This window comes from Tyto alba, unplaced genomic scaffold (genome assembly GCF_018691265.1).
Source record: "Tyto alba isolate M040663 unplaced genomic scaffold, T.alba_DEE_v4.0 Super-Scaffold_40, whole genome shotgun sequence".
Lineage (NCBI taxonomy): Eukaryota > Metazoa > Chordata > Aves > Strigiformes > Tytonidae > Tyto > Tyto alba.
The window spans coordinates 51198525-51213813 of record NW_024881316.1 but is presented as its reverse complement, the minus strand read 5'-3'; the positions used below and the strand labels follow the sequence as shown (position 1 = coordinate 51213813).

The window sequence follows — 15289 nt, the reverse complement described above, 5'->3', positions numbered from 1 at the left end:
GCGGGGCTGACGCTGTGTGTGTCCCTCAGGACGGGACCGCGCGGGTGGCCTGCGTGGCCTGGTCGGCCAGCAGCGCCCGCTTCGCCGTGTGCACCGCGGACCGGGTGGTGCTGCTGTACGACGAGCAGGGCGAGAGGCGCGACAAGTTCTCCACTAAGCCTGCCGACGCCAAGGTGAGGGCCCGGGGCCTGGCCTGCGGCCGCCGCGGCCTGCCGCAACAGGTCTGTGGGCCGGGGAAGTGTGCGCGGGGCAGGCCAGCCTGGCCCTGTGGTTCACTGCCGCCCTCTCCACAGTACGGCAGGAAAAGCTACATGGTGAAAGGCATGGCCTTCTCCCCGGACTCCACCAAAATCGCCATCGGCCAAACGGACAACATCGTCTATGTCTACCGGATTGGGGAGGAGTGGTGAGTCTGGCGGCGAGTGTCCAGTGCCCATGAGGAGGGTGTGGCGCTCTCCTTCCCGCTGTACAGTCTGCTTTCTGTGTGTTGATGCAACCGGCATCAGTGGCCTGGCCCGGCCCTCTGCCCGGTACACACTGTGGCCCGCATCACCTAACCCGCGGGGAATCGCTCTGGTGTTTCTCTGCTGAGCAGCAGATAGGATTTCCTTGAACGTAGTCCTGCGGAGCCCAGTGCCAGCGTGCGCCAGCTGAGCTTCTGTGGAGCTGGAGCTGTATGCTGTTGTCATCTGTTTCATAAATGTGGGGCTGTGGCACACACCTGCTTCACTTCAGCCTCATTTGCTGGCGTGTGTTGTGCTAAAAGTGCTCAGAAAGACAGGTTACCAGAATTTTGGAAGCTCAGAATTTGTTTTGTTTTGTTTTTAATTTTCTGCCTAAATTTGGTTTGTGATGGACAACCAGTGTACAAAACTTAAATGGGCTGTGTTTGTCAATACTAAACCAGACTGAATACAACCAGTAAGATAACCAGAATAGGCAGGATGACTAGCTTCACTGTTTGTCATTTTTGTCTACCTTTTTCTGCAGGGGTGACAAGAAGGTGATATGCAACAAGTTCATCCAAACGGTGAGACCCAGACCTCTGTTTAACACCGTTTTCTCCAGCATATGTAGGATAAAGACAATTAGGGGTCTCTGCTCATACTCGCAGATGTAGTTGGCTAAACTGTCAGTGGTACTTGATCTCCAGAAGATGCAGATAGATCCCAAGACAGTCTCTACATTTTGAGACATGTATAACTTGCCAAGCTTCAGAGGCCTCATAATGCCAGGGTACACCATAGCAATTAATTGTTGAATGATCAATGCAGTCAATTAGAAATCTTTGGGGACTACTTTAAGCACCACTGGACAGAATGTTTTAAGGGAGTTGAAAGGGAAAAATAGGAGAGACTCTGGGCCCAACTGTTTTTCACAGGTTGGCAACTCTAAGCCCCAAGATTCTTTATTAACCAAAATGTGACATGTGCAGAATTCAGTCAAACTGCACAGTTTCCACATGTTCAAAGGACTTAGTTTTCTGATTTCAGTCAGGTTATCTCCTTGGTCTTCTTCATGTTCTGCTGCTCTGTCTCTGCCTGCATGTGTCAGAGAGCCGTCTACTCGAGGTCTCTGGCAAAGATTTTCCTGAGGTTGATGTAAATATCTAGAAAAGGCAGAGGTGTTACTAAATTCCTTGCATATAAAGCTATCTGTATGAGAAAATGCAGTGCACTGACTACTTTTACCTTCTGGGGCAAATGTCCAGCAGCTGCCCTAGGCTCTCCAGCCAGTTGCCACACACTGTGACCCCCGCTTTCTCTGTGTCACTAGAGAAATCCTCTGCTAGGTAGGCCCCTGAAAGTAGCCAGAACCAGTTAGGAGGAATCATCCTCCTGAGCCAAATCCCCAGAAGTCATAAGCAGAGCTTCTCCTGATGGAATGGCTGGAGTTTCTGTGTCAGGCTTTCTCAAGCTGCCTCTCAGGTGAAGGCAGCCTCAGCCTCTGGATTGAAAGCTTACATCTCAGGGCTGGGTCATGGCCCGCCACTGTGGCTGCTCTTAGGGTGGCTTAGGAGGGCCCTCTATCCCTTCTGGACACACACAGATGGCTGCAGGCAGGGAACCCATGTAGTTCTGTTGCCCTGACAGTAAATGGAGAAAGCTACTGGTCAGCCTTTTGAGTTTCTCTGTGGTTGAGCTGCTGTGCTGTGTGGTCGTGACACCGGAATAGAGTGTCATGAGGAAAAGAGAGCAAGAGGGGCTTGATGTCCACTTGTCCCTTTCCTGCACATTGTGGCTGTGGGTACCTGTAGCCTCACTGGAGAGTCCTTTTATTGTTTATTGCTTGCTGCCTGCCTGCTGGCAGACTAGCTTCCTGCCCCTTTGGCTCTCCTTTGCTGCAGCACCTAACAGGCTGGTGGGAGGCTGCTTGCCTCTCACAAGCTTAGATGCTGGCACAGCATGCAGTTTTTTGTATTTTTAATGTAGTGGTTCATTTATCTTTTCTCTAATTCTCTCATTTTCCCCATGCCTTTTCTACCATTTCTATCATAAATCCTTTATTTTTTCTAATGCTATATGTGTGGGTTTTTTACCACTGTGTTCATTTTTCTCCTGTAACTAAATAGTTACTTACAAATTTTTGCTGTGTTCAGTCAATATGAAAGATCATTTATTGAGCCCTTTCCCTCTCCTGCCATTTGCAAAGCCAGTTGGGCACTCTTATACATCTTGTGAATACAGTGACACTATTCAGCTCTGCTGGCAATCAAGGCATCCTGCTAGAGGGTCAGGATGAGTATGTGCAAGTTTGACTTTCCACTAATATCTGAGCACATTACCACTTTGTGAGGTTTCTTTCTAAGCTACCACTGGGCTGCTTGTGGTTGTGTTAGACTGAAAATAAGGGTCTGGCAGATAGTAAGGGAAATATATGGATGTCTGAGAAACAGATGTAATAAAAAATGGTTGGACATATAAATTATGAGCAGCTTAGGTATCCAGGCACATTTTGGTATCTGTATCTGTGTTTGCTGATGTGAACGATAAGAGTGGGGAATAGAAGGTGAGGTGTATACATGTCTAGAGCAGGCCCAGATGCTTAAAATTAAACAGATGAGCCAGTGAGGCTAATGCTAGTGGCACAGTGCCAAACGCCAGCCTTCTTATTGACTGAAGTTCATCGGTTTAGATGTGAAGCAGTTTCATTAACTCTCCTGGGCCTCTCTTACAGTTGGGTTTCACAGTCAGCTTTATTCATTCTGACCTCCACCTCAGATTTTGAGAATATCTTTGGCTTGGATTTAATTAACCTGTTTCTTCTACCTGACCTACTTGGTAGCATCTGATAACCATCTTGCTTGTAAATGGAAAAATAAAGACTATTTCTGATTCATCAAATTAAGATCCAGTGTACAAATATTCTCATATCTATTACAGAATTAGGCAGAGTCAAATTATTTTTGTGTTTTATACTTCTTGCAAAAAGTCTTTTAAAATATCCATGATTTTGTACATTCAACAACAGCATTTGGAAAACTACACATCAGATCAATAAGTAATCCTCTCAGAAGAGCACCCATACTGAACACATCTGGTATAACTTTGATGCCTTGCTTTAGCCCTTCTGAGCCTGTTACTTTACCCCAGCTCACTGTTATCTAGTTTAAGATTCAGCGTGGAGGGCTGCAATCCTACTTCAAGGTCTGCCCAAATGCCCCCATCTCTTCTCTTTCTTGGTCTGAGTGGTCTTACTGTTCATGAGCTGCCTTATGTAGCAGTGGGGCAAGAAGCTAAGTAGTGTGGAGCTCTTATCTCTCTTTTTACCTCCTCCTTGGCAGAGTGCTGTGACCTGCTTATCGTGGCCAGCGGAGAACATCATTGTCTTTGGTCTTGCCGAAGGAAAGGTAGAGAAACTTGTTATTTTCCTGATTTACTTATCCCTGCAGGGACTACCAGGGCTTCTGCAAGCACCTGGGCTGCAGGGTAGGAGCCATTACTATGTGGCACTGGGCACGGAATAGCAACAGAGGGATTACACCATTGACTTGAATGTTCTGGTTCCCAGTTAGTCCTTGGAGGTTCTACTGGATCATTTGGTCCTTTTCCAGAGCCTTTCTAGAAATGTGGAAGTATGACTCCAACTTTTTCCCTTCTCCAACCTACTGGAAAGCAATGAGCTTCCTGTGATTCCTGGCACTGGTCATGCATGGACTGGATGACCTCTGGGGATATTACACTGAGGGGAATCCACATTCTTCAGACAGAAGCGACATTGATTCAGATTCTCTTTCTCAGGTTCGTTTAGCAAATACAAAGAACAACAAGTCTTCCACCATCTATGGGACAGATTCCTATGTGGTCTCGCTAACTTCCAAGTGAGTATGGCATCGCTTTAGCCTGCACTGCTTTGGCTGAGTCTCCTACCTGCTGTTGGCCCTGGCATAACTGGCTGCAGTATGGGAGGTTGCCATAGTGACTTTCTGTTGTCAGTTCCTTGTCAAGATAATAAAATACTGTGCTTTCCAGAAAGAATTCTGTACTAAAATCTGATACCTGGCTGTGCCACTCAGGCCCATGCAGTTTGACTGTCCCTCAAACACATTTCAGAATGCAAGTCCCCATGAATTATTTACATACACTGATGTATTTGAATCCATGACTTAATAAAGATTAAATTTGTCAACTTCATCTGGCTAATGACTAACATTAGTCAAGTTTAAGGGCTAAAAAAAAGTACAGATATTCTGCCAGATAAATCTGTGACAAGGCTATAATTAGAAAAATAACCATGAAGTGCAATTTTAAATTATTTTAAGACTTTGTTTTAACTACTTTTGTATCCTTTACCTAAAAAATTTAAGATATGTCATGTTCCTAGCAGTGGGATTTCCACTAAATGGTGTCATTCTGTTTTTTTGAATGCTAAACAAGTTAACCCTAAAACTAATCTAGGACTCTTGACTTCCTACTGCTGAGAAATCCTTCCAAAGTCTGTCTGCTTTTGCCTCTGTTCCAGAAGGTTTCTATTTCCTCTCTCTTTCTTCATGCCCCCACCTTCTTTCCTCACCTCCCTTGCCCATTTTCCCTCCTGTCCCTCTCCCTCAATCCTCCCCCTCGCCTTCTTTTATGTCTAAACACAACTCATGCTGCTATTGCTATGGTATCGGTGACAAATCTGGGATTGCAGTCAAGAGAAGACAGATGCATGACTCCTGGATTGTTAACAGTATTCATGGAATTTGTATTCTGTGTTTGTATCATCATTAAAAAGTGTTCTTTCTGGGTACATTACATTTCTTCCTTGCTCTCTTCTCTCCGCTTTTGTCAAGAAGTACAGAAGACATTAATGCTACAAATAATGGACTTAGGCCCGGAGTGTTTGTCCAGATATTTTTTCTCTAAGTTACGTTGCTTTTTAGGGATTCCTAGGGTCACAATATCCAGCCTCACTTCTGGAGCAGTTCCAATGTAAGGGTTGTTTGATATACCTTGCTATAAGAAATTGTGTGCATAGTCATTATTCCACTTAAGGTTACTTAGCGTCTCTGTGTTTGTAATACAGAAAGTTGATTACTGTGATTTTACATGATGCAGATACTTAACTGGCCACTGTCCTTTCACTCTCCATATTTTTTTCTGCTTTGTTTTTACACACACTTATACAGGTACTAGATATTCTTGTGTTCATCACCCAGCTTGTCTTTGGTGAAGGTTCCTTTGATGAAGAACACCAGCGATAATGCTGGGACGGGCTTCTCTGGACAGGGATATGAAAATAAAGGTGGAAGTCTTAATGCAATATTGCATCATCCTGTCTGTGTTTCTTTGCAGTGTGTCGGGGAAAGGAATCCTGTCTGGCCATGCAGATGGAACCATAGTACGCTTCTTCTTTGATGATGAGGGCTCAGGTGAATCACAGGTATCAAAGATCTTTCTTCACTGAGCAGAATTCCTGTTTGCGCAGCCTATTCCCCAGTTCAAGAGCTCTGGAGAGGTATCAGGCCATGGAGGGAATTCAAGTCCAGAGAGAAGCTGCAGTCTCTGCTTGCTAGCATAGGTTTTATGGAGCATTGATGAAGACAGAACAGTGACTACATGCTTTGAAATGCACTGAGTGCATTGGTAAGAGGGGAAAGTTACATTTTTGTGTATGAGACGTAAGGCTTTTCAGGTGTCTGGAAAGATGTGGTGTTAGAGTGTCCAGGAGAATGATGCTTGAATGGGTAGGATTCCAGGGAACAACTACTGTAATTTTCTCACTAAGCAATGTGTGATTATCCCAGTTAACTCAATCCCAGGTTCACACGCCGTATGCGGACAAGATACTCTAGGCACCCAGTGTTGTTCCCGAGCCTCCTGCTCCTCCCCCAAAGGAGTAATCTCTGTGCTTCAGGCTGTGGTAAAGGGAATGTTATTCTCACTCAGATCTTTTCTCTCCCAACTGAAGCAGTTTGAGCATGTCTGCTGTCTACCCTGATATTATGCTGAAGGCCCATAATATTCTGCTATGTTAAGAGTGCATCCCAGTCAAATTAATGGTACTGGTCTTCTTAATGGCATCAGAAATTTTCTCCCAGTTAGATGAATGGAATAGTTGATACATCTCTCAGTTCTGGTTTCTGTCTACCTTCCTACAGACTGGGGCAGGCAGACAAAGCAACCCCCCTGAACTGGACTTTACAGAAGGGCCTCATACCGGTCTCATTGTGACAGCTGAATACAGAGGCCAGTTGGTGGCTAGAGCCATTCACATTTTCATTATGTTTTTTATTGTCTATTATAGGGTAAGTTGGTGATTCATCCCTGTCCTCCTTATGCCCTTGCCTGGGCTTCCAACAGCATTGTGGCTGCAGGCTGCGATAAGAAGATTGTAGCTTATGGGAAGGAGGGCAATGTGATTCAAACCTTTGACTACAGCCGGGACTTGTCAGAGAAGGAATTCACCACAGCAGCTGCCAGTCCTGGCGGCCAGTCTGTTGTCATTGGCAGCTATGATAGGTATGGTGCCTGATGGTAAAGTCTCCCCTTTGTAGTGCTTTCTTCTTCAACCATACACAGTTCTTCATGTGTCTGCTTTATCACCTGTTCTCACAGGTTAAGGGTTTTTAACTGGAGCCCACGCCGCAGTGCCTGGGAGGAAGGCAAACCCAAAGAAATAGCTCACCTCTACACCATCACAGCTTTAGCATGGAAGAGAGATGGTTCACGGATCTGTGCGGTTTGTATCATCAGTCAGCAAACCTAAACCCATGAGGCACACATCAGGGACAGCCTTGCGCACACTCCTGAGAACAAAGATGCGATACAGGGAGAGATTATGAGTGGTCACACCATCACCTAGGTGTGTAATGCAGGGTGGCTCGGCTGAGACCTTGTGCAAGGGACACTGCTACAGTCAGATGTGCAGTGTGCAGAGTATGAAGCCGTAAAATATGGATGATTGTGTAACGGCTCATTCACAGCAGCAGTCCTCCCTTTTTTCACAGAAGCATAATAAGGTCAGCATAGCTTCTCTAGAGTAGTCTCATGAGCATTGCTTCCTCTGAGCACCTGAGAAACACTATAAAACCTGATCTGTTACTTATATGCTACGGTTATGTGCTATGTTTTCAGTTCAGAGTTGTCTTCTACTTTCAGTCGTTTGGCCTTGATCTGCCTTTCTCTATTAAGTTAAATCCTTTAAAGCTCATTAAAGTAATCTTTCTGCAAATCTTTCTGTATTAGGTTGAATAACTCTTTAAAGAACTTAAATTATGTAGGAAGGTTGCTATTTACAACATTAATAGTTTTTGAATCTTTTTATGTTCAACAATCAAGGATTCTTGAAATATTTTCGGACAAAGAATTAATTGAAAGTGTGAACAAATACTTGCAGAGAAGGGAAAGGGGCTAAGATAGAAGATCGGTGAAAGGAATGAGGATGTTATAAAGAGATAAAGGTGGAAGGATTCTGCTGGAAGGGAGAAGAGATTGGGAGGCTGGGAGTGGGAAAAGTGGGAAACTAAGGATAACGGGGAAGATGAGATGACTTTTAACCCTTCTTCTTCCTCTGCCATGTATTTGCCAGTAGGCTCTGTTCCTCAGAGTTTATCAGTATTTGTGTTCTCTCAAGAAAGTCAAAATAAGGCTGGTCCTCATACATCTGGGGGCTTGAGCCTTGTTCCCTAGAGCAGCCAGGACCTGTGTATTTCTGTCTCACCTCTGTTGCTCTTCATGTAAGTAGGGTCTGGAATATCTCTCCTTAACAGAATTCATTGACCGTGTGCAATGTGTTTATTTCCCCAGGGCACTCTGTGTGGAGGAGTTGAACAATTTGACTGCTGCCTTCGCAGAAGCATTTACAAAAATAAATTTGAAATGACGTATGTGGGACCAAGCCAGGTAAGAGATTATTCAGTGAGGTAATGTCTCTTGATGTAAATAGAATTCTTGCTAAAACTAGACATGTTTGGAGTTCTGCACCTACCATTTGTTCATAGCAACTTGTTGGGTAAGGCATAGGGGATATTCCAGGGACAGAGTCAAGGCTGGGTGGAAATTGGCTAGGAGCAAAGACAATGGAGTTTATTTCCTAGCTTCTGAATTTGTGCGGGGTATCTCTATGTCACATTCAGGCTCTTTAAGTGGTTTAATTTTAGCCAGTTTTACCTCTTTCAAAAACAGGTAGTAAGGGTGAGCTAGCAGTCCAGGCACCCCACTTAGTCAGTGGAAAGAGAGGAAGACTCTTAGAGGGTGGCTCATCCTCGAGGGTCTGAGTAGTCCTCCAATTAAGCTAGAAGCTTATATATGGCACAAGTGAGAATCCCACACTTCCACTACAGTTGTCATCCCATACAAAAGGACTGGTAAGGTTTCTTTCAAAAGCAATGATGTGATGAGGGGACATCTAAGTAGCCAAGTATCATCTGTTGCATAATCTTCCACAGGGCAAGAAGTCAGTTCTTCCTCTGTGCATGGCCTCATATGTTTTTTTCCTGCTTTCGCTAGGTCATTGTGAAGAACCTCTCAACAGGAACTCGAGTTGTGTTGAAATCCCGGTATGGTTATGAGATTGATGAGGTGAAGATCTTAGGGAAAGACAGATATCTGGTGGCCCATACCTCAGACACATTATTGCTGGGTGATATAATCTCCAACAAGCTCAGTGAGGTACTGGAAAATCTGTAGCATTTCTTGAATGTCAAATGCTTAACTTTGTAACTCAAAGGATGTATTTTCTGCTTAGGAACAATACAGCTATTTTCAAAGAATCATAGAATAATTCAGGTTGGAAGGGGCTTTAGGAGGTCTTTTATCAAACTTCTTACCTAAAAGAAGGTCAATATTAAATTCAGATGTTGTTGCTCAGATCTCACAGTTTCTCTGGTCCCCTGTTCCAATGCTTTACTGTCCTTATGGGGGAAAGCTTTCTTCCTAAGTCTCACAGGAATCGCTGTTTTAATTTATGACCATTTCTCACTTTTTCACTGTGCATCTGCCAAAAAAAGCCTGGCACCACGTTATTACAGGTCTCTTAAGCCTTCCCTTCTCCCGGTTGATGAAGCCCAATTCCTTCAGCCTTTCTGCAGTGCAAGTGCTTCAGTCACAACCATCTTGATGGCACTCTGAAGAATTTGCTCCAGTTTATCAATGTCTTTCTTGTACTGGGGGACCCAAAACTTGATGCTGTACATACGTACATTCCAGATGTGAATGTATGAATTTTAGTGCGTTTTAAAACAAAACCCCACATTTATGACTGCAGTACCACAGCTTATGCCAGTATCATTTCTGGTACCAAATAGTTCATACAAAACTGCTCGTACCCTGACTCTCACAGTGCACTGAGTGCTGAGCCTATGTGTCAAGTCTGGAGAATGTGGGCAGTAGGTTAGTGTCTCATAAAAGTATTAAATAGGCTTCAGGATGTATTTGCTGTGTTCACACAGGTATTGTATACTTTTAATCTGTCTAATGGTATGCTAATCAATCTAGCTGGGAGGAGGAGCTCCTGACTACAGATTTGAGTTGGAGGATACTGATACTTGGTAATCCAGCTGAAAATCTGGCCAGACTAAATCTCTCTGGTTTCTCTACATCATACTGCACAGAGGAGTGTTTCTTTCAATTGCACAGCTATACTCACTTCTTATAGAGTTGTGAGCAGTCCGTTTACTATCTTGCTGTCTCACTGGAGTTTTGTTGAAGTAGTGACTTGGAGCTCTTGCTCGAGAAGGGAAGAGGACAGCTGCACACCTTGGCTTTCAGTTTTCTGCCCCTCTGACCACTTGTCTGTTGTCATCACAGTAACTATTGCATTATCCAGTGCTCTTCTCAAATTCCATATTAGTTGGTCCCCCACTGGCACTGTGCTGATCAGTTGTGGCTAACATGACCCCAAAGAAGGAAGGGTTTCAGCTACATGTGGTGTGGAGATTCTTCCCGCACAAACGATAACACTGATTCTGCGGAGAAAATTTACAGAGGCAAAGGGGCTGTTGGGGGTGGTTTTTATAATAAAGTTAGTCTGAGAAAGGTGGAGAAATGCCTGTGAAAAAATGAGCTAGAGGGAGAACATTGGTCAAATAAGGGCCTCTTGTCCAGAAGCCAGTAAGATACCACACAAAGAGAACTGGGGTCTGAAGAAAAGGTTTTAAAAAAGAGAAAGAAGTGAGGAAATTGCAAGCTGGCAATGTCTGAACAGTAGTGTTGACAGCTGGAGTGCTGGAACATGATGGGTTCTGCAGTGTAATTCTTGTTATCTTGTGGGAGTTGGGAGCTAGACAGTGGACTACAATGCCTGCAGCCTGGTACCCTGCAGGATCTGTCAGCCTGGCATTTGCTCACTCCATGCCATTGCTTTGTAGGTAGCCTGGCAAGGATCTGGAGGGAATGAGAAGTTCTTCTTCGACAATGAGAATGTAAGTTGGATGGGACAGGATGCTACCCATGAATGGTGAGTGAATCTGTGTGTGCACCGGCAGGAAAAGTGTCAACTGCACTTCTGGAGAACTCTGTTTCTCTGCAGTTTCCTGGACTTACCCTCTCCATGCAGATCCTGATCTGCTTCCTCCCCATACTTGCCTTTTTCACATGCCAGGTTACAGAACAAACTCAGTATGTGGACCGTCAAGTTATACAAGTCATAACCCTATAGAAGAGAGGGGCAATAAAAGAGCAACAGCCAGAGAAAATGTTAGAGGTACAGAGTACAGCTATCAGGGTGACAGCTTGGCTCCTGCAGGACTGATAGGCTCAGAACTACAATACCCAGTCCTGAGGAAAAGCTGGCAGTCATAACAGGAAGCCAAGGACAATTTCTTACTCATCCCAGAGGGTTTGAATTTAGACTTGTGTATAGCAGTTCTTTTCTGCACACCTCACTGGTAGGTACGCGTGCTTACCTGGCTTTTCTGTAAGAGTGTATTCCCCTGTCACCTTCAGGTCTGCATGATCTTTAATGCTGGAGAGCTCACACTGGTGGAATATGGAAGCAATGACATCCTGGGGTCTGTCCGCACAGAGTTCATGAACCCTCATCTTGTCAGGTAAGTGTTACACCTTCCTGTGTGGCCAGTACAGGCATTTTGTGAGAGTGAGCTCAGATATATACACTTGGAAGTGTCCCACTCTGTAGAACGCAGCCCCCAGACGCTGGGACCTGAGTAGTCTGCTTCTGACAGTGACCGATGGTGGGGTTTGATTGCTCATTTACGCTTAATGGTTGTAAAGTTTTAGAAGCACAAGAGCCCATTTTCCTCTGATACATGTTTATTGAAGCATGAGTTAACTGTTGCCTAAGAGGAACCCCGTGTGCATGTACTCAAGTATCTCTGAATCCAGTTGGTCCTAGTACAGCATTATCAGGGACTCTAGATGCCAGCAGGATTTCCTCTGTCCCTCTGAAATAGCATACTCCATTTTCTCATTTGAGAGAAGGCACGATCATGGGCTGTTCAGAGCTGGAAGAGCTGTAACTAATTTGCTATTGGGGACCCTGATTCCAGAGGGGCAGATTCTGGAGTGAAGCCATGAATCAGAAAGGCTTGTTCTCACTTGAGGCAGCCATGGTACTGTGCAAGAGTCACAGGTCAGAGAACTGCAAAAGGCTCCATGTGCTTGGGGAGACTGCAGGTAGGTCTGAGAGGGACTATGTGATTCAGTCCTATGAATTTAGAGAGTAGTAAAGGTAACGGTCATTATTCCCTTCAAATAATAGTGTCCGTATCAATGAGAGGCGGCAGAGAGGCGTGGAGGAGAACAAGAGACTGGCTTATCTGATAGACATCAAGACTATAGCAACAGGTGAATGTAAACCCTCCCCTGTATTTTGCCAGCCTTCCTGATTCCTTTGCATTTTCTGTGTCAGGCAGCATATCCCTGAAGGTCCTCTTTGCATTCAGTCTACTGAGCAGCAGATCCCTGAAGGCCCCCTTCACATTCACTCTGCCTGGCAGAAGACCACTAGAGACCAGGCTGTCCTGCTTTTGGCAGGTTGGCTGCCTGCTGTGGACACAGCTGTGACTGTGTCCTGGACCTGAGATTCTGTGCAGTTCAGCAGGATGATACTGCTGCCTGTACTGTCTGTGATCTGTGCATGCTCACAGGAGGGTGGAGGGAGTTACTGCTGTTGGTAAGGCATCAAGATAAAATGTCACTGCAGTCTCCTTTCATGTCACAGTGTGTTTGCCAGGGGGTCCTGCCCTAATTGGGTCCCAGGCTCCTGATCCCCATGGGACAGCATTGAATGTTCAGCACTTTGGGGCACATTAGGTACTTAACACTGTTTCCTTGCTTTCCTTCCCAAGTGGACCTTGTCGGTGGCTACAATGCTGGCACTATCAGCCATGACAGCAAGATTGATTGGCTGGAGTTGAATGAAACAGGCCACAAACTACTCTTCAGGGACAAGAAGATGAGGGTGAGGTGGGCACATCTAGGGGAGTGTGGCAAGATGACATGCCTGGGAAGAGGTAAAGACAGATATGTCTGAATGGAGGGAGGGAGGTGAGAAACACATCTGAAGTACTCGTGATTTTTTTTACCACTCCTTTGAGAATGAAAGACCACGTTCAGATTGCATGAGCTGGCAGCATTACATGTTTGGTGTTGAGTCATAGTTAATTCTGAAGTTAGTTACTAGACATTCTGCTCCATCTCATCACATCTAAAAATGGAAATCATAGAGTCTTCTTCTGTGAGATGGAGACAAGTAGGTTAATCTCAGGATGAGGAGCCTAATGTTGCACTTAAACATGTAAATGAAGGAAACGTGTTCTCTGCAACAGCTTGGCTTACATCTGTAAGATTAACTTTCTAATTCTCTAGAACAGCATAGTCACAACCAAGTAGATCATTCGGTATAGTCCTTGGCTTATGCTGATTCCCAGACCATGACTGAATGTTGGCTGGGAGAGTACTAGTAAGCCCAGAACAAAAACATTCCCCAAAATCATAGTAATGGTTCCACTCTGCAGACTGTGATGTGCAGGTAACTCACCTCATGGCCTAGCCATGTTCAGTTTAATTGTACAGATATAGCTGAAGAAGCTCATTGCAGCAGGCAAGAAGATGTATTTATCAACTATATTACAGTTCCACTCAGTTCACTATCAAGCCTTCTTCACTGCTATGAACGTAGGGTTCCTTGACTGCTTGACTTTATTTGCTCCTTTGTCACAAGAGTGTCCTGAGAAGATAACATGATCATCTTGACAATGATGTAATTCACATCCAGAATTTCTATGCAGATGTCCCAGATGCTGTGGCAGACCCCAGCTATAGCACTGCAGCTCAGCACAGGATGGTTTTAATTGCTCCAGAGTTCAGATCCCACTGGAGCTGTTAGTCTGCAGTAGAATATGTCCACATTGACTGTACGTTTTTCCTTAGTCCAAGAATGGATAAAGTATTATGTTCATGCATGCATATGCGTTGAAATCCTTGAGAACTTTCTCAGCCTCATCTCAGAAGAAACTCTGAATTCTCCCCTCACATTTCAGACAGGAACCCCAGGCTTCTTCACTGAGCTGCCCCTCCTTTGTCATTTTTGGCAGCTTGACCCCTAAGATTGCATCACAGATTGCAGGGGGTGCAAAGATACTTTCTTGCCTGGGAATCACAGATCTCCAATTAATTACTTGTCTGCTTGTTATTACTCACACACAGGCTGATGCATTACTGCCAAGCTTATCAGCTAGCAACTAGAGTGCTCATCTTCGTAGCCAAAGATTGCAGTGTGTACATCTGCCACCTCACAATCTCTTTACCACAAACTTCTCTCCCAAGAATGTGCTGGAGGCAGTCTTTCTTGCACAAAGACTAGTTCTGGTTCTGGGCCATCACAAAGCAAGGACTCCTACAAGTATTTTGTGGTTCCAGAGAAGTAGAAGGAGCAGCCCAAGGTGGATTTGCAAAAAATGTAATGCCTTCATCTGCGCTAGAGTGCTTCTCTAATCAAGACCCTCTTAACTCTCTAATCAAGACCCTCTTAACTCTCAGATGAGGATTGTTCCATGTCTACAGCTCTTTAGGACACTACTTCCACATATTAATAAAATTAACAATCAAGGAAGACCTTCACCACAAAGGAGACTGTGTCACTGCCAGTATCAAGGGTTTCTGTTTGGGCTCTGCTGCTCTGATAGTCTTCAGAAAGGTACTAACAGTGATTGCAACTTGCACAAGATGAAACAGTCTTGTATTTGTAAGTGATATGTACATTTCTCCAAAGCTGTATATGTCCTATCATGTGAGGCAAACTTTCCCAGCCATATATCCTTTTATATTTATTTCTGCAGTCTTGTTCAGTTTATATTTGGATCCTCTAATTTACTGTCTCAACAAGAGACAGTGGCATCATCAAGATCGTTCTTGCCTCTTCTTGCTCCTTTTGAGGCCTCTTGAGAGGCTACATAGACAGGTCCTTCATTAAATACTGCCACCAGCCTAAATCAGACAGTACCATGAATCTTCTAAGATTTGTGTCTACATCTTTCTCCAACCAGTTTGGTACAGACTGGAACAGGGATTTTCTTGTTCTCTTTTGACTGGTATGTCATGGCACTAGCACAATTCGCTTTCTCATATTTGCTAGGTGAGGACAATTATGACAAGGAGCAGTGACAGCCTAGGATTTTTGAGTTACAAGGCATCATACATCCTTGTTATGGCATGTGTCAGGTTACACCTCCCATATTGTCACGTTTGTTTTGGGGCAGCTTATTCTACCAACAAACACCCTCTTACCTTATTGGCAACAGTTCTTGCAATAGGACTCTACCTGGGATGGACAGTTCAGCCCAGAAATATAAAGGAAGGCCCTTCTTGGCCCCCCAGTTTGTTTGCATGAAGGACTTAAGAGA

General features: G+C 44.6%; 1 protein-coding gene across 4 annotated transcripts in view; it reads left to right on the top strand.

The window, feature by feature from the left end:
• Nucleotides 1-15289, top strand: part of IFT172 (intraflagellar transport 172) — a 38913-nt gene that overhangs the window by 206 nt on the left and 23418 nt on the right. For all 4 annotated transcript variants that reach the window (XM_042803114.1, XM_042803113.1, XM_042803112.1 and 1 more), the window contains exons 2-15: nt 30-173; nt 294-406; nt 991-1030; nt 3785-3850; nt 4242-4321; nt 5778-5865; nt 6730-6944; nt 7041-7164; nt 8232-8327; nt 8934-9095; nt 10793-10846; nt 11370-11473; nt 12145-12230; nt 12734-12846. In XM_042803114.1, the coding sequence (XP_042659048.1) occupies nt 30-173; nt 294-406; nt 991-1030; nt 3785-3850; nt 4242-4321; nt 5778-5865; nt 6730-6944; nt 7041-7164; nt 8232-8327; nt 8934-9095; nt 10793-10846; nt 11370-11473; nt 12145-12230; nt 12734-12846 (1485 nt within the window). The remainder of the gene's footprint in view (nt 1-29; nt 174-293; nt 407-990; nt 1031-3784; nt 3851-4241; nt 4322-5777; nt 5866-6729; nt 6945-7040; nt 7165-8231; nt 8328-8933; nt 9096-10792; nt 10847-11369; nt 11474-12144; nt 12231-12733; nt 12847-15289) is intronic.